Source organism: Hydra vulgaris, chromosome 13 (assembly GCF_038396675.1).
Source record: "Hydra vulgaris chromosome 13, alternate assembly HydraT2T_AEP".
Classification (NCBI taxonomy): Eukaryota; Metazoa; Cnidaria; class Hydrozoa; order Anthoathecata; family Hydridae; genus Hydra; species Hydra vulgaris.
Genome location: NC_088932.1, coordinates 44,447,243 through 44,466,162, shown reverse-complemented (window position 1 = coordinate 44,466,162; position 18,920 = coordinate 44,447,243). Strand labels below are relative to the sequence as shown.

Sequence of the window (18,920 nt, the reverse complement as noted above, 5' to 3'; positions counted from 1 at the left end):
CGTTGAGTAAAAACATTGCTAACCAAGAAGGAAACAAACCATTTTAGGGTCAACACGTTTTATCCAATGATGCTTCTTATATTGTAATAACTCAATATCTCTCTTTAAATCACAATATTCATCACGAAGACAGACAGAATGCACAGTATACACTGCACTAAATAAATCGCTATATTGTAGCAGGACGCACTTGAAGCTCTTCTTTGAATAATCAATGAACATTCGCCATTCAATTTAGTTATAGTCTGAAATTCCCAATTCCTTAAGTAAAACAGAAATGTTATGGAAAAACACAAAACCACTTCAATTTGAAACTACTGCAGAAATTTATTTTCTCTAGTATGAAAGTAAAGTACTTTTACTCCTTTTTCAAATATATTTTTCTCATTTAGTCTTGACGCTAGAATTTCCGGAGCCCAAATCCTTTGCCAAATCATTCAACTCTAGCTGATCAAATCTCTTAAGCTGAATTGTGGTGTTCAAAATCATTCCTGTCACTGTCTTCTTCAACATCACTAATTTCTTCTTGAGAAGATTGTTGTTTGAATACTTGCACTGGAATTTTATTTGAATGACACGTTGATCTTTAAGCTGATGGTAAATTAGGATAAACTATTTTCCTTTCAAATTTTTTGGTTAAAGCCTTTCATTAGACAAAAGTAACAGCCTGTTGAATGATCTTTTTCCTCACACCAAACCTTAGGAATACCGAATGCTAACTTGGCTCATGACTTGTCTTGATCCCCAAATTTCATCAGGAACATTTAAACGTAAAACTCACATGTTTTGAAAACAAAAAAAATTTTTAGCAAAAATAAAAATTCATACAAAAAACAGCTTGTAGCCCAGACAAATTATTTTTGTAAATTCTAGGGCAGACGAACCAATCGTAATCAGGGGGTAACTCTTTAACGGTGAAATTTGTTTAACTAAAGCGCAAGGGGTGGAGAAAAAGTTGATTTCTTACAAAAAAAAAAATTTTAAGCTTTGGAATCAGCTTGTCAATTTTAATCAAAATAGGCGCCGATTCAAATTCAACAAAAAGTTTTATTCAAATTGTTTCTCAAAGAAATTTATTGAAATATTAAAACTCAAAGTATCACAAATTTACATATAGATTCACATGTATTTGGCTTTACCATCTAAAAAAAAAAACTGTGTTTTATCAAAACAATACATTATATAAATTATCAAAGTTCATATTTTTTTTAACTGAATAAGAAATGGTAGTAAAACTAAAAAATGAATATTAGATAAATTTTATTCAAAAAAACTTAACCAAAAATTGCTAACTTGAAAAAAGCAAAGAAATAATAAAATTTTAAACTACAAAGAAATTAAAATTTGAATATTATGTTTTCTCAACGGATGTCAGAAATACTCAGTTCATTCTATATATACAATATTTTCCTTTACATATATCCAAGGCCGATGGTTTTTGAAATAGGAGGGCACAATTGTCAGTCTCTAAAGAAATAGCTTATATATCTAGAAACTAAAAAAAAAATAATAAAAAAAGTTGTCTTGGAAAAAAGTCGAGGGCACGCACCCCTGGCTTTGTCGGCCCTGAAATCAGAATCAAAGTTTTTTTTATAGATATAACTTGCTTGTAAGCAAATTTTATTGAAATTGTTTCCAGTTTCTTCTACAAAATGTCGAAATTTTTTAAAAACTCTTACTTAGACTTTAAATATTTAGTTACGGGCTAAATATTTAGTGGGGTGAGAGAATGTTGATACAAAATATATGCCATACTCCTATTTCCCCCACCTCCATGTTTTCATCACTTTGATTATTATTGTGAAGGAATTTTATTTGTACCATTTAAAATATTTTCGTTGAGATATTGATAAAAACAATGATCTAAAATCATTTACAAAGTTAACATATCGTGAAAGTCGGGATCTTTTGTTGAATTTTTTCAGTTTGATAAAATTAAATTAAAGTAATTTTTTATCTCAACTCTCTATGTATATATGGGCGTATAGGTTATTTAAATGTATCGTATATATGCGCATTTTAGGTTTCTTTAAATGAATGCATACTATACATGCATTTAATTAACCTATCTGTGCATACCTTCGCCGTAAACTTATGCAATGAACTCTGTATATGTGGAACTGGATTATATATATACAAAGACTTTAAGAATAGACAAGACAATAAACAAGACAATAGAACAGCAAAAGAAGTTGTGAGAGAAGGTTTCAAAAAAGACTTCGAAGCGAAGATAAATGCACAGTTACGAAATATAAAAAAAAAAATTTTTGTCAAGATTTTAATAAGTACTTTATAGCTTTATAATTTAAAAAGCCAACTAACCAGTAATTAGCTTGATAGCAGTTTCAATTACATTAAAACGCAGTGTTTCAAAATGCGTTTTAATGTCTTCTAAACTGCTAATAAAAATTTTAAAGTCAATTTTTTCTTTTTTGTTTTGTTTTATATTTGTGCTATACTTGATAACAAGGGTTTCTATATTTCCGTAAAATTTTTTCGCTTTATCAGTTTTACTTCTTAAATATATTTTTTCTGATTCTGATTTTTTTAACTTTTATTGTTCCTACTAACTTTTTTTTATTAAATGTGTTACTGCAGTTTACTCCGTTATTTCTTTGTCTTAATATTTTTTTATTTTATATGTTTATAAAATAAAAAAATATCAAGACAAAGAAATAACGGAATTATTCTGATTAGTTTGGAGTTATATTAGTTCTAGTCCATTGACAAGTTTTTAACAATATGATTAACATCGAACTTAATTTTATAAAGTATAATTAGGTTTTTAATTTTTAATTTTATGGTTAAATAAATAGAAATGAATAATATTTTACTAAAAGACTTTTCAAACATATAAGCGCATAATTTTTCAAATAAACGCATATTTTAAGGCATAAACGCATAAAAAACGCAAAAACGCATAAAAAAAGCGCATAATTTTTCAAATAAATAACCTTGACTAGCAATAATATGAAACAGATTCGTTTAAAACTGAACTTGAAACTTTAAAAAAGAGTTTCACTGCAATACACATAAATATTAGAAGTATAAATAAATTCTTTGACAAACTAAAACAGTTTGTAATACAATGCAATTACTTATTTAAATGATTTTCCTAAAATAAACATGGCGCTCCGATAAATTGCCTCAACCTAGGTTCAAATTCAAGATTATACACCAATAACTTCTGAAAGAAAAAAAACAACAATTGCAGGAGGAATATCCGAAATGATCAAGCGAATAAACTAGGAAAAGTTCTATGTTGACAACAAATTCTTTACAATTGAGATAATCAAAAAATCAAAAAATCTTTTAGTCTTTATTTTAGTCAATAAAAATTTTGAAAATATTTTAGATTTCACCTGTTTAAGACTGTTATGTTGTATTTAAGGAAAATAAATATTTTATTTTTATCGGGTATTCATGAACTATTTTTTTAAAACATTTCTGGAGAATTCTTATTTTTGTTTTATACGATACTTATCTTTGTTTTAAACAAAAACATAAAAACTTGGTGTAAATTGATTATTAGTAAATTGATTATTAACCTTTATTAGTTTTTCCCCCTTGAAAAGGCGCATTACCAAACAACCAGGCTAAATAAACTTTTCCAGTTTTCAATAAAACAGACTTTTTTTTTTGCATTACAATGACTTCACTTATTTTATTAATTCTCTTTTGAGCATACTCTATTGAAACCGTTTGGGACTAAATAAGCTACAGAAATAGTTGAACCATTTGGAAATAAAATACATTAAAGAATCCAATGCATTTAAAATAAAAGTTGTTTACACTATCTAAAAAACTCCCTATTAATATGAAATATGAAATAATGGCATTGTATTTTATTCATATTTTATTTAAAATTTATGAAGTGTTAAGAACATAAATAATATAAATAGAAACATTGGTATAATTTACTTTTGCAAGTAAATGTTTTTGAGCATATTATGTAAATTTAATAGTTGTGTAACTTAAGTGGTTGTTTTGATTTAGTTTATAGGAAAAATTACTGTGATGTACTTTATCCATATAAGTACATTCTTAAGAAACTATTATATTATAAAATAACTCAAATTATAATAAAATATTGTTATATTAAAATATACATTTTTAAATTATGTAAAGAGATATTTAAATACACAATCTTAATGCCTCGTTTTGTTAAAAAAAAGAAAACTTTAAAACTTTATTTTATTAAATCTGGCTAATAAATACATGAAATCTAAAAAAATCAATTCAAAAAACAAAAGCATTTACCAATGTAGTAACTACAACAGCATTTTAATATAAAGAATGATAACAGCAAATTGGTATTATTAGTGTCACAAAGAGCGATATATTTGAACCCAACTTAAAAATACAATGAACTCCAATAGTTAGTTTATGCAACTGGTCTATTTCTAATTACATATTATTTATATAATATTACTTTAACATCTAGTAAAGAAATATGTTTTTTATATAAACTTTAAAAACCGTTCTAAATGAGAAGCAATTTTTTTTTATAATATCTGTTTTTACAACTTAAATCCGATAATAAAACTTCAATCTAATTCACTTTGGGGTTAAGGAAAAATTATTATTATATGCAATATTAAAATATTATATTAATTTTATTTATTTTTAAATTCAATTTTATTCTTGGGTACTTCTACAGACGTACCCTAGAATTATATTCAGAATCTACTATTGCAGTAGCCTCAAATTTGCTGCTGCTACAGATATCTTCATTTAATAAAGCTGAGCAATCAGTATCAATGTCACTACAAAGAAGCTCATTAATCAATACATTATTCCGTCTCCATCGCTTTAACCGGGTCGCCATTTTCCTAAACAACAGAAAGCACTTTCATAGTAAATATATATATATATATATATATATATATATATATATATATATATATATATATATATATATATATATATATATATATATATATATATATATATATATAAATATGTATATATATATATATATATATATATATATAAAAATACATATATATATATATATATATATATATATATATATATATATATATACACAAATGGAAGTATTTAGAATAAAAAAGCTAAATTAAAAACATAAAACACACTATTTTGTTATATAGTGCGTGATTCTTCACCCTTTAGTAAACTTGGCATTGATGTTCATTTTCACCCCGTTGTTCATAGTCACCTCTTTTCACGGTTTATATTATATATGTATATTTATTTATATATTTATATATTTTTTTATTTTATATTACTACAAATGCTATAGGGCAGTGTAGGTACTCATTCTCATGTATTTCTCATGTGTATTGTATAAAAAGCTGACATATTATAATTATTAGCCTTTAGGCCGCTATGTTTTGTATGGTTAAATATGAAACTGTCTGAGGTGGGAGAAGTTTTTTCAAGGTATGGTGAAATCAATGTCATTTCTGTGTTTTATAGGCAAAAGTTCATCATTTTGAACTCCAGGCTAATTGATTTAAAATTTATCATAACCTAATATATATATATATATATATATATATATATATATATATATATATATATATATATATATATATATATATATATATATATAAATATATATATATATATATATATATATATATATATATATATATATATATATATATATATATATATATATATATATATATATAAATATATATATAACATTGTAAATATATATTTTTTATTTATATCAAATAAAATTAGTATTGTCAAATATACTCACATACATAGTAAAACAATTTAAACAAACTCTAAAACAAATGCAAGTAAGTTCTTTATGCAATTCATACTGATGAAATAAAAAAAAGATCTATTTAATAATTATCACTAATGCATCGCAAACTAAGCAATGTGGTATCGTTAAATTGACAAACTCAAAACCTTATGAAATTACAACAGATGGCCTAATCAATGACTAGTAAAGTCACGCATGCGTATTTGAATTCTCAAAATGCAAAAGGAACGGTGGAACTCGTAATATAGACGTTGAATTAACGTTGATTTAACGTCGCTTTAAGTTGATTGTTGTCAACGAATTTTCAACGTTGATAAAATGTTGATTTTGGTTGAGTGAAGTCGCGACTAAAATTCAACCGTAAATCAACGTTGAGATAACGTCGTGTGTCCACTGGCTTACAAGTTAAACATACAAAAATCAATAAAGTAATTGTTACGCGATTTATTAGGAGCTCTCTTTAAACGATCGCCTACCAACTTATCGACCAAAACGAATTTTGCAGTGTGCGACAATAATATTCCTAAAAAGAAAAAAATTGATAGAAATCTTTCATGCATTTCACTAGCATGTAAAAAAATTAATCAAAATGTAACTAATAATAATAGGAAGAAACAAGTAATGTAAAATTTCACACAGTATATAGAAAGAACAATATAAACGACATACACACCACATGTATCAAAAATTTTCCTACAATTACTCAATAAAATAATGTGTTTTTAAATGACATTTTTCCATAAGTTCCAGCATTCTTAAAAAATGCTACAACACATTTTGACATGTCACCCAAAACATTGTTAGCAGAAGCTGAAAAAAAACCTAAAAAATCATAGAATATATTTAGTTTTATCCCATTTTACTTTATTTAGGAAGATTTTAGACATAAATGTAAACAAGAATATAACAACAAATAAAACAATAATTTTAGAATTTAAAGTTATTTCCCTGTCATCAAACCTTGTAATATCATTTATTTTATCATATAAAAATAATGAATCTTCAAACTCAATCTTTTACTCCGAGATATTTCTGCAGAAAAAGAATTTGTGATTTTGAAAGAAATTATGAATGGTATAACTGGTATTATGGTTTCCGCAATTACTGCATATTAAAAAACTACTATAAAAAAGAAAAAATCAAAACATAGTAAAAACTTAATGAAAAACTGCTGTAGAAAATTAAATTAAGTAACATAGCGTTTTTTGAAAAACAAAAAAAGGCAACATTTATTAACATACCTGTTGAACTTATAGGCTTAAAACTTGATCGCAGTCCATTGTAACAATAAAGTGCAGCAATACTTCTCTGGAAGCATTGCTGCACTTTTTGTGTTTATGTATATAAATATATAAATATATATATATATATATATATATATATATATATATATATATATATATATATATATATATATATATATATATACATATATATACATATATATATATATATTTATATATATATAAATATATTTATATATATATGTATATATTATTCAATTTGACATTAATGATTTTTACCCCTCAATAACTGCAGATATTTTAGATAATACCCAGTTCACACTAAATTCTGTTTTAAATAAACATGTTTTAATGTAAACATAGTTTTATAATAAACATGTTTTCAGTTTTGTTGCGTTCAGATTGAACGTTCTTTAGTATTTATATTAACGTTCGAAAATGGCGCTCTCAAAGAAAAACTTGATCTCGAAGTTACGAGTATTATTGTACATATCAAGGAAAAAAAGAAGACTGCAATTGCAGCACATACTGATAAACTGTATTACTGCTTATAATTTTGCGGTTTACAGAAAAATTTGGACTAAACCTCGCAGTCAAAGCTTTTGGTACGAAACAATGGTAAACTGTTGGAACGAAGATGATTGGATAAAAAACATAAGAATGTCTAAAGCAGCCTTTAATTATCTGTGCAAGGAAGTTTCACCTTTTATGCCTATACAAGGCACTAACTTTCGTAAATCTTTGCCTTTAGAAATGAAGTTAGCTGTGACACTTTACTTTTTAAGTGGATCTGCAGATTACCGAACAATAGCCAATTTATTTGGCTTAGGAAAATCAACTGTTTGTACAATAGTTCACAGAATTTGTAAACATTTTGTTGATAACTTAATGAAGAAATACATTTCCTTACCCTCAAGGGAAGAAACAATGGAGATTATAGTAAGTTTTGAAAAATTATATGGTTTTCCACAAGTAGTTGGAGCAGTTGATGGATGTCACATAAGAATAAAGGCTCCTCATAAAAATTCAGAGGACTATATAAACAGAAAAGAATATCACTCCATTATTTTACAGGGATTGGTAGACAGCAAGTATTTATTTAGAGATATTTTTGTAGGGTGGACTGGCAAATCACACGATTCAAGGGTTTTTAAAAATTTTCCCTTATATAAAGAGTGTCTGGCTAGAACCTTTTTACCTACAAACTTATCTAAAATAATTGATAATATTGAAATTGGTCCTCTTATCCTTGGTGATTGAGCATATCCCCTTAAAAATTGGCTTATGAAACCTTACTCAGATCGTGGAAATCTTAGTATAGAAGAAGCAAAGTTTAACGTTTCTCTTAGTAAATGTCGTGTGGTGGTGGAGAATGGATTTGGAAGATTAAAAGGCCGATTTCAATGTCTTTTAAAGAGATTAGATACAACAGTTGAACACACAGTCAATATTGTTACAACATGTTGTATACTACATAACTTCTGTACTTTGACAAAGCAAAAGTATTTAAATGAATGGATTGAACAAACAGAAATTGACTTAGTAAACCCTATATTAAACCACAGTTGCATTGAACTTGACAATAAAGCTGAGTTTATTAGAAATTCCATAAAAAAACATTGTTTTACAACTGTTTAGTTGTAAATGATTTTTTTCAAACAATGTTGTAAAAGGCATGGTTTATTTTATTTTGAGAAAAAAATAACAAAACAAAGAAATTGCTTCACATTTTTTTAATCATAATTAAAAACTCTATCTCAGTCCCACTTTTAAGACGTTTAACATCCTTATTATTTCGGATAAGTACATTTGGTAACTTGGTAATCGATAAAGATGCATTATCTTGAACTGAAAATTCCTCTTTTATTGTGCAAGTAAGTTTTTCTAGTGTCAAATCTGCCAATGAAAGTTCTATTTCAATAAAATATAAATCTTCAACTTGACGAACTTTTAATATAAAACATGATTCTTCTTGTTTGTGGTTTTCTAAAATACTTTCTAAAATTTTATGATCAATATCAGCCTGAGAGGTCATAAATTTATTAACAGTGGCATTTAATTGTTCAAACATTACCTCACTTCTTGATTTTTTCTTTTTGGATTTTTTAAAGTAAAAACTATTATCTTTTTTTACCAACTCTTCAGATTTAGAACTTGACGGAGTAGTTTCAATGTCTATATGTTCACAGTTTACTAACTCATTAACACAGTTATTAAAATTATTCACTTCTGCAGTTTTTTCAATAATAACATTCATGCCTGAGGAACTTTTCAAAAAAGTTGGTAATGTGGTTGGTTTGTCACTACGAACCTTATCAATTTCATCAAAGCAGGATGGTTTTTTGGAAGGACCAGTCCCACTTGTATTTCGTTTATTATCAATATAATTGCGATATGCACTTGTCAATGTGTGAATTCTTGTTTTACACATCTCTTTATCTCTGTCTTCATATCCAGAAGCTTGCAAGAATAGCAAAATTTCCTCCCAAATTTTTCCTTTTCTAAAATCCAAAAAATATGAAGTTATATATATATATATATATATATATATATATATATATATATATATATATATATATATATATATATATATATATATATATATATTGTGCTAACTATCAAAGAGAAATAAATATCTTGTTGTAAAAAGTACAATTTATAAACATTCATTTCCTTGTTTATTCAATATTAATGTAATTCGTAATCACTTCTTGTCTATTTGTGATTTATTTAAACTATTTAGTAACGAGTGGTTTGATTTTATTTAACAAGTTATTTCAATTTGATCCAACTTAACTGAAAAAAACAAAACAAAACCTTGTGCATGACTTCAACTTTTCTTGGATATTATCTTCTGACCATTTACTAATTAGTATTTTTGTTTCCTCATCATCCCAATGTCTAGCTCTCTTTCTAGATTTAACTTTTTCTTCAGCAACAGCTTTTTCCTCCGCCATTTAAAAACAGTTCAGGGTAATAAAACGCAATTAAAACAACCTCGCGACGTTGTTTTATTAAAACAACTTTTAACGTTGCGTGTTTTAATTAAAACCAATTTTAAATTTGATGAGAATAGTAAAATGTAAAACGCGTTTAAAATACGACAATTAAAACGTGTTTTATCGTCAGTATGAACGGGGTATAAGACTATTGAATTTGCAAAAAGCCACACAGTTAATCCTGATGACACAATCCGTATAATAAAACAGAAAAATAGAAAAACCTTATTTTATTTTAATAAGGAAACTTGGAAAAAGAAAAACATACATGACTGCTTTGATGTAACAATGGACAGTTATGACCGAGCAGAAATTTGTGAATTTGTTGGACTATATATTTTAGATTTGTTAAGTAAAATAATCGATATAAAAGATTTAGGCCTTTATCGCGACTATGGTTTAATAGTAATGCGTAAAAAATATGGTCCACAGCTCGACAAAATTAGAAAAAATATAATAAAAATTTTTAAAAAATTGGCTTTCAAGTCGAGTTAAACATAAATTTAAAAATTGTGAATTTTCTTGATGTCACGTTTAACCTCTCTGAAAATTCATATAAGCCTTTTAAATAACCAAACGATGAACTATTATATATTAACATTAACTCTAACCATCTACCCCAAGTTCAAAAAAAAGTGGTTTTGAAAAGTTTGAACTAAAATTTGACCCTGAAAAAAAGAATACAAAAAAACGAAATAGAACTAGAAATGTAATTTAGTTCAACCTGCCATATAGCAAAATGTTTCTACTAACATAGGAAAAGTGTTTTTAAAATAGGTCGATAAGCATTTCCCGCGATCTAATAAATTGCATAAAATTTTTAATCGAAATACAATTAAAGTTAGCTACAGTTGCACAAAAAATATGGAAAGAATTGTAAAAGGTCACAATAAGGCTTTGTTAAACAAAAAAGAAATCCTGAATGAAAAAACTACAGAAAATTGTAATTGTAAACAAAAAATCAACTGTCCAATGAGAGGAAGTTGTTTATCAAAAAATGTGGTAAATAAATGTGTTGTTTCCTCTAAGAATGTACCTGATAAACAATATATTGGCATAACAGAGGGTGAATGGAAAAAACGTTTTGCCAATCAAAAGCAATCTTTCAAGAATAAAAGGTATTTAAAAGACACCATGCTGTCAAAATATATATGGGAAATAAAAGAAAAAAATATTGATGACTTTATACTAAATTGGTCTATCCTTAAAACAGCGCCTGCATATAACAATATTTCCAAAAAATGCATACTATGCCTACAAGAAAAATTTAAAATAATTACACATGCAAATCAAAAATGCTTATTAAACAAAAGATCGGAATTAATTTCTAAATGTAAGCACGAAAATAAGTTTCTATTAAAAAACTATAAAAATAAATGAGTTCAAATAATATTTACCTTAACAACCTTTTTAAAAAAACATTTAAAAAAATAGCATAAGTAATCATTTCTAAAGAATTCTTTTTATAATAGTGTCAGCAAATTCCACAAATGTGTAAAAATTTACAGTAGTTTAAGACATTTGCAACTTGCTGTATTTTATTTTTTGGTATAAATTGAAGTTTTATTAATTTGATCATCCATTTCTGATGAATCTTTGTTGATGAAACACAGTGTTAAATGGAAAAAAATTTTGTTAAGTGATATTCTACTAATATATATATATATATATATATATATATATATATATATATATATATATATATATATATATATATATATATATATATATATATATATATATATATATATAAATATATATATAAAAATTTACTATTATATCATATCCAAAACCTGAAGAACTGTTAAATAAGAGAACCGAAATTATATTAAAGTGCCGCCACGAAAATAAATTCTTAATCAAAAATTTTAAAGCTCGCTACAAACCTGACTAACAACTATAAATAAAAAGAACTATACTAATCTGCTCCATATATCTCTAGGCTAACTAATAAATTACTTACATACACAGCTTTTGTAATATATTTCATAATATTATGTATATTTTTATATCAATTTTAATTTTTATTTTATTATTTTTTAATACACAAATAATACACATTAACACATAAAAATTATTTTAAACAATATTAAACATATAACTATTTCACAATTATTAGCCAACTAAAAACAAATTAATAATATTATTAACCTAACTTCTAATCAATTTCCCTCCCGTAACGATCGAAAATACAAATATTAAAAAATAAAATGCAAAATTTAACTTTAACTACTTGCCTGTTGATTGTGAAAACTCAGAGTTGCAATAATAAATTATATTATAAACATTAGCATTTATCTAACTCCTGGTAATCCGGGTAACAGTAAGATATATATATTATATATATATATATATATATATATATATATATATATATATATATATATATATATATATATATATATATAAATATAAATATATATATATATATATATATATATATATATATATATAAATATATATATATATATATATATAAATATATATATATATAAATATATATATATATATATATATATATATATATATATATATATATATATATATATATATATATATTGTTGTTTTCATAAAAAAGTTTATCAATTCACTTTCTAGATAAAATATATAAACTTACTAAATGACACACATCAGCTATTCATTGTGACGTAATAACAATTGTTATCCTATTTTTTCTCTTAAATTTATCTAATTATGTTAAGGTATGTTTTCTAAAAATGCCGAATTTTCATTTTGCAGAATTTAGTGGCAAGGTTTTGATTTTGGGTATTGTTTTGTGGCCAGTTAACGTAGTGAACGCTTTTTAATTTTGAACAACATTACTAAATCTGAATATTTCTGAAACGTTTACTTTTATACTACTTGCGAAACTATTTCCTTTTTACTACTTGCAACACATTCCTTTTTTTTGCTTTATTAGGCATTTATTTTTTATTGTACTTGACAGAATTACTGCAAACTGTTTTAGATTATTCGAGATGGGACACAGGTAGGTATTGTAGTAAATAGATTCAAATGGAAACTCACTGTTGGCATGCGAAATCATGTGAACAGTAAATTCAACAGGAATTGCTATAATGTAATAACACTTCTTTTAATTTTAGATTTATAGCGTCAATAAAGCTTCTTTTTAGGTTTGTATTCAATACAGAGTAAATTCATCACTTCATTGATTTTATGGCAGATTACATGTTCATTTGGCATACTAAAGAATCAAGTGATAAGTAAAATTCAGTATGTTGTGTCCTCCTTGTGGCTGTCACAACATACTAAAATTTTTACATTTTTCTGTTGCAAAATCCACTGCTCTATTCTGCAGACTTGAATATTTTGACAAATTTAAGTTTTTGATGCCTTTATAACCTAATATTGTTTCACCGCCGTACTCAAATAAAAGCATTTCCAGCATTTACCGTGATCAAATGATAGCATTGCAACAATGAACAACATTAAAAAAACAAATCAAGTATTACTAAGGACTTTTAATTCGTTGAAACCAACAAAAGACTCTAAGTAGATAAAACAAGCAGCAACATTGTAATAAAATTTACACAATATATAACAATACCATTAGATTTTTGTTTTTAATATTTTCTTAGAACACAAAATGTCACTGGAAAATCTATATGTCTTTATTCTTCCTTGTTTCTGTAAAATACTAATAAGAATAATGCACACTACACCATATTTTTTCCAGAAATTAAAAATATTCTTTCCAAATAACAACTTACGTTGAAGCTCATTTTACTGATCATGGTATCAGTGCAAAACAACAATTTGAAAAAATGCATACTATTAAAATCCAAAATGAGCAAGTTATTAAAATAAATGATCAAATTTAATTTTAGTAATGCTAAGAGTTATCAAATTAATTACATATACAAAAAAAATTATTAATTTTTGAAAATTAACTACTTTTTTTATAAAAAAATAGCGAAATTTTAAAATTGTCTAACTTCGGTCACACATGGATAAACAACGAAGGAGACAATTTGCAGTAATATTGTGAAATGTTATTAAGTGTAGTTAAAAATATAAAATTTACCAGTAACGGAAAAACAACGAATGAGACAATTAGCAGTAATATTGTGAAATGTTATTAAGTGTAGTTAAAAATGTCAAATTTACCAGTAAACTTAGCTGTAAATTTACCAGTAACTTTACCTGTTAATTTACCAGTAAATTTTGACGTCTTTAAAATGGATACGCACAATGATATTTTATTTAAATAAAAATTTATTCATAATTTCAAAATTAACTGACGGTTCTTTGAGTTTTAAAAAATGTCAAGCTTGTGATATATTGTTTGGTGATAAAATTACAGCTCAACGACAATTATGGATGCCTTGCGAGTCCTGTGACGATGGTTGTGTGGATATTGCTGTTCTACTACGGTCAACGATATGCGCAAGAATTGCCAATAAACATACAAAGGTCATTTAAAGCAAACTTGTGTTAAATAATTGAAATAATAATTAATCATAAAAACCTTTTGTAAATTAATTGAAAAATATTTTTTAATTTTATTGACCAGTGGCGTAGCAAATGTAACAATGACCAAAGTAATAAAATAATTGAATAATTACCGTAAAAGTTAAAAAAACTACTACTTATATTTAAAAAGATCTTTTCTTAGTGCTCCTTCTTTTTTTCTTTGGTGCCCCAAAACTCTTTTTTTTCCAGCCAGGGGCAACGCCCTCCATAGTTACTGGTATTACCCGAATTTATCTCATAATTTTACAGTAAAACAACATTTTAAAATTAGTTTCCATTACTTGTGACGTTAAGTTTGTAATACATTATTAGTATTTATATAGTGATTGAACTTATAAGGTGGTAGTGAAAGTTCGGTCAAAGCAGATGTTTTCATTTTAAACAAAATATTGAGTACAAGTTTTTATTTTTAATTTTTTTTATTTTTACAATATCAATTATAAAAATAATTTTTTGTAAGTTTTAGGAAAAAAACTGAAATTTTTTTTATATATGCATGGTAAATAAATCTTCAAAGCTTAAGTGACCGAATTAAGGCGATTTTACGGTATTTAAAAATAATAAGTTCCGAAATAAACTTCGTAATTTAGTATTTTCTTTTGTTTTTTGATTTTCATATATGATGTTAAATGACCCACATATGCGTTTCTTTACTTAATCATGTAAATATATAAATACTTAAATTTCTTGTGCAATTGCTGCAAATTGTTTGAGCACCATTTTTACAAGCCTCAGAATATATATCATTAAGTTTCGTTTTATATCTTTTCGATGTAAAGGCGGATTTCCACTTACAAAAAGTTCTCTGCTTAACGGAAAAGGAAATTATCCTTACCATTATAAAATAAAAAACGCCCCGCTCAATTTTTTTTTTGTTACGTGGTTGGATATTTTCTTTTCTGTTTTGTTCTTCTGGCAAAAGTCTTCAATATATTTTTTCAGACCGAAATTTTTAATATCGTGTAATAAAAATACAGCTGCTTATCAGTTCTAAAAAAAACTCTTTTAGCACTATTAACACTTCGACCGCAAGCCTAATCAAACTGCACTTGTTATGCATTTATTATTTAATAATTTATATTATGTTAAACTAATCAAATCATGTTATACTAATCAAATCATGTTATACTAATCAAATCGTATAATACTAATATACTATGAACAACTAAAACAAATCTGGACACACTGTTGTTGTAAAGCATTTTGTTTAATAACATAATTTTATAACACCCAACTATTTACATGCATAATTAAATTTAAATATTTCAATTTTTTAGAGATGTTCCTCACAAATATGGAAATGATCATAACTTCTAAGAACAATAGCAATGCCTAAGGAATATGAAGTATCTTTTGAACTATATTCAAATTCAATTTTAACTAAAAATGCAAACCTAAATCACATTACTAATGGAATTAGTTATTGTAGTTACAGAAACAGAATTGCCATTATATCTTTTAGTAATACCTTAATGGCGGAAATTGATGTCCCAGTAAACGGCAATGGTAATTATTACTTTTTTTCAAAACCATTAACACTTCAAAAATGGACAAAAATTACAATTAAAAAGTATCTGAGTGATGCCAACTACTATTATACTGTTAAAATTGCTGGAGAGACTTCCCACAACCGGGATACATAAGAATTTTATTTATTCAATGTTAAAGTATGAAATTTTCATTTGATTTATTATATTTTCTATATATTTTTTTCAAATACATAAAGTTCCATACTAATTTAAACTAATTCTAATAATGACTTCAATTCAAATTTCAAGTCAAAGTAAATTAGAAGTCGAACCTTTTTTATTATATGTTGTTGCAGTTCCTATTTTGAAGTTGGCATGAACTTTTTGTTTTTTGTATTTGCTTGTAAGTGTTAACTACTTATTTTTGCGTTACAAAGCCTTGCATTTAATTTTAAATGTTTATTTGTTTTTTAATGAATATTAAAATGAACCTTTCTTCTGTATAAAACATAACAGTACTCAAAAAGCACCGTCATCTTGGGTGACTATGAACGTATTTTTTACACTCTTTTAAACAAGTTTAAATACATTTCAACAATTACAAAACTAACTTATATTAAAGCCGAATATTACCCTACAGTATCCTAAATGTAACTACAACAGAATACACATGTTGCATATGAAGTTGATGTTTCATTTGTCAAGCTCGTAATATTCATCTTGGTCATATGTTAGGCAACATCACTCGCGGTGATATAGTTTGCTGCATTTGTTGCATTGAATCCACAGTTTTGGAAATGAAAAAAAAAAGTTGTAACTACTTTTACCAGTTCATCTTAAAAAAATCGCTCATTTGATTTATGACGCTATAACCTTACAAGCAAGATGCAAATTTAGTCTAGCAAGCGCTGCTGGCAGCGTTCCCTTTGGATTCTTACGGTGCATATGAGCTTTTCTCAAAGCAGAAACTATATGACGCAGATTGAGCTTATTTGATTTTGACTGATTTAAAAAAGTTGACTTATATATAATGGTTGTGACTAAAAAGAAATAAAGATAACAAAGTCTGACCTGTATTAGAATAGAGGGAAGTTAACAACTTTATTTATATAGAAGAGATGTAGGTATGTGAGTTCATATATAAAAAAAGTTGGAGAAGCATAGTAAACAAACAAATATTATTGTAATTACACAAGGCCTACCTCGAGTTCAAAACTGAGAAATACATTTAGCTTTTGCAACAAAATGCTCGAGAACAATTTATTTCTAAAATTTATCTAGATTACTGTTTGTGTTATCCTTACTGGTCAAGGAGGAATGTGATTTCTTTAGGTAAAATGTTGGAAAATTCTATGATTTTAAACTTATGATATAAGTGGAATTTAGTTCTATAATTATTGGTAATATGTTTGTACGTTTAAAGTTTAACTATTAATGTATTTATACGGGTTACTGTGCAAACTTTAAAATGTTTATGCGGACTTGACAGTACTCTTCCTATCATCACAATTTAACCCATTTTTAGACATCTAAAACATACTGCTTTCGGTTGCAAAAGCGGATTTAAAAATGGCAGACGTGTTTAAAAAGTTTTAATCATTGATATAATAATATTTGAAGTCATAAAGAATTTTTATAGTTTGGAAGCTTAAAATCCATTCATTCAAAAGCCGGATTTCATTTTCATCAAAACTTGAAGTTCATAACTTCAAAACTTGAAATTCGGAACTTTAAAACTTGGAATTCAATCATTTAAAAGTTGGAAAGTAGAGAAGATTACTTGGGTGATAAATTTTATTAATTGAATAAAAAGATCTAATCAGATAAGCAGAAAAGAAGCATGAACTAGTAGAAAAACTAACGTATCAAGAAAATATCAAGATTATTCTTTTTTTTCTTTCTTGCTATCTCTGAGTATTTGTTATTTGAGACCATTTGTTTTTTGGAAGTGTTAGCATGTTTATTGATTTTTTATTTTATTTCAAATTTTATTTATTTTTAACTTTTTAACTACTTAAGTATTTATTGTTCTGGATTATTATAAGTGTATTTATATTTAGTTTACTACCTTTATATTCATTTATCATACTACTTCCATGATATCTTGCTATGTATATTGGCATGATATTGTTGCTTATATGCTAAAATTACTCGTTTTTCTTTTTTAAAGTACTGTATATTGCTATTTTTTATTATAGTTATTGCTATATACTTTTTGGTACTTTTTATTATAATTGTTGTTGTATTTAGTACTTTTTGTTGTATTTGTTGTATTACTTGTATTACTTACTTTGTTGTATTATTGTATTACTATTTTGCTGTATTTGTACGTAGTTGCTAATGTTTTATGTTGTGTATTATTATCTCTTATCTCCTTGAGTTTATTATTATTCATTACTGTTCAAAACTGAGAAATACATTTAGCTTTTGCAACAAAATGCTCGAGAACAATTTATTTCTAAAATTTATCTAGATTACTGTTTGTGTTATCCTTACTGGTCAAGGAGGAATGTGATTTCTTTAGCTAAAATGTTGGAAAATTCTATGATTTTAAACTTATGATATAAGTGGAATTTAGTTCTATAATTATTGGTAATATGTTTGTACGTTTAAAGTTTAACTATTAATGTATTTATACGGGTTACTGTGCAAACTTTAAAATGTTTATGCGGACTTGACAGTACTCTTCCTATCATCACAATTTAACCCATTTTTAGACATCTAAAACATACTGCTTTCGGTTGCAAAAGCGGATTTAAAAATGGCAGACGTGTTTAAAAAGTTTTAATCATTGATATAATAATATTTGAAGTCATAAAGAATTTTTATAGTTTGGAAGCTTAAAATCCATTCATTCAAAAGCCGGATTTCATTTTCATCAAAACTTGAAGTTCATAACTTCAAAACTTGAAATTCGGAACTTTAAAACTTGGAATTCAATCATTTAAAAGTTGGAAAGTAGAGAAGA

General features: G+C 25.8%; 2 protein-coding genes across 2 annotated transcripts; one reads left to right on the top strand and one right to left on the bottom strand.

The window, feature by feature from the left end:
- The first annotated feature begins 7,605 nt into the window (after positions 1-7,605).
- Positions 7,606-8,250, top strand: LOC136089920 (putative nuclease HARBI1). Its single transcript, XM_065816019.1, has one exon. It carries the CDS (start codon positions 7,606-7,608, stop codon positions 8,248-8,250), a length of 645 nt encoding a protein of 214 aa, XP_065672091.1.
- A 463-nt stretch (positions 8,251-8,713) lies between these two features.
- Positions 8,714-10,125, bottom strand: LOC136089919 (uncharacterized). The gene is made up of 2 exons (XM_065816018.1): positions 9,808-10,125; positions 8,714-9,491 (listed from the first exon to the last, which is right to left on the bottom strand). The coding sequence occupies exons 1-2, from the start codon at positions 9,945-9,947 to the stop codon at positions 8,714-8,716; spliced, it is 918 nt and encodes a 305-aa protein (XP_065672090.1). The 5' UTR covers positions 9,948-10,125.
- Positions 10,126-18,920: the final 8,795 nt, after the last annotated feature.

What these genes read in the sequence shown, in the direction of transcription:
- LOC136089920 (XM_065816019.1), top strand. Translation starts at nt 7,606, where the DNA reads ATGGTAAACTGTTGGAACGAAGATGATTGGATAAAAAACATAAGAATG.
- LOC136089919 (XM_065816018.1), bottom strand. Translation starts at nt 9,947, where the DNA reads ATGGCGGAGGAAAAAGCTGTTGCTGAAGAAAAAGTTAAATCTAGAAAG. An exon ending in AAGTTGAAGTCATGCACAAG is followed by an intron (nt 9,492 to 9,807) that starts GTTTTGTTTTGT and finishes TTTGGATTTTAG; the next exon opens with AAAAGGAAAAATTTGGGAGG.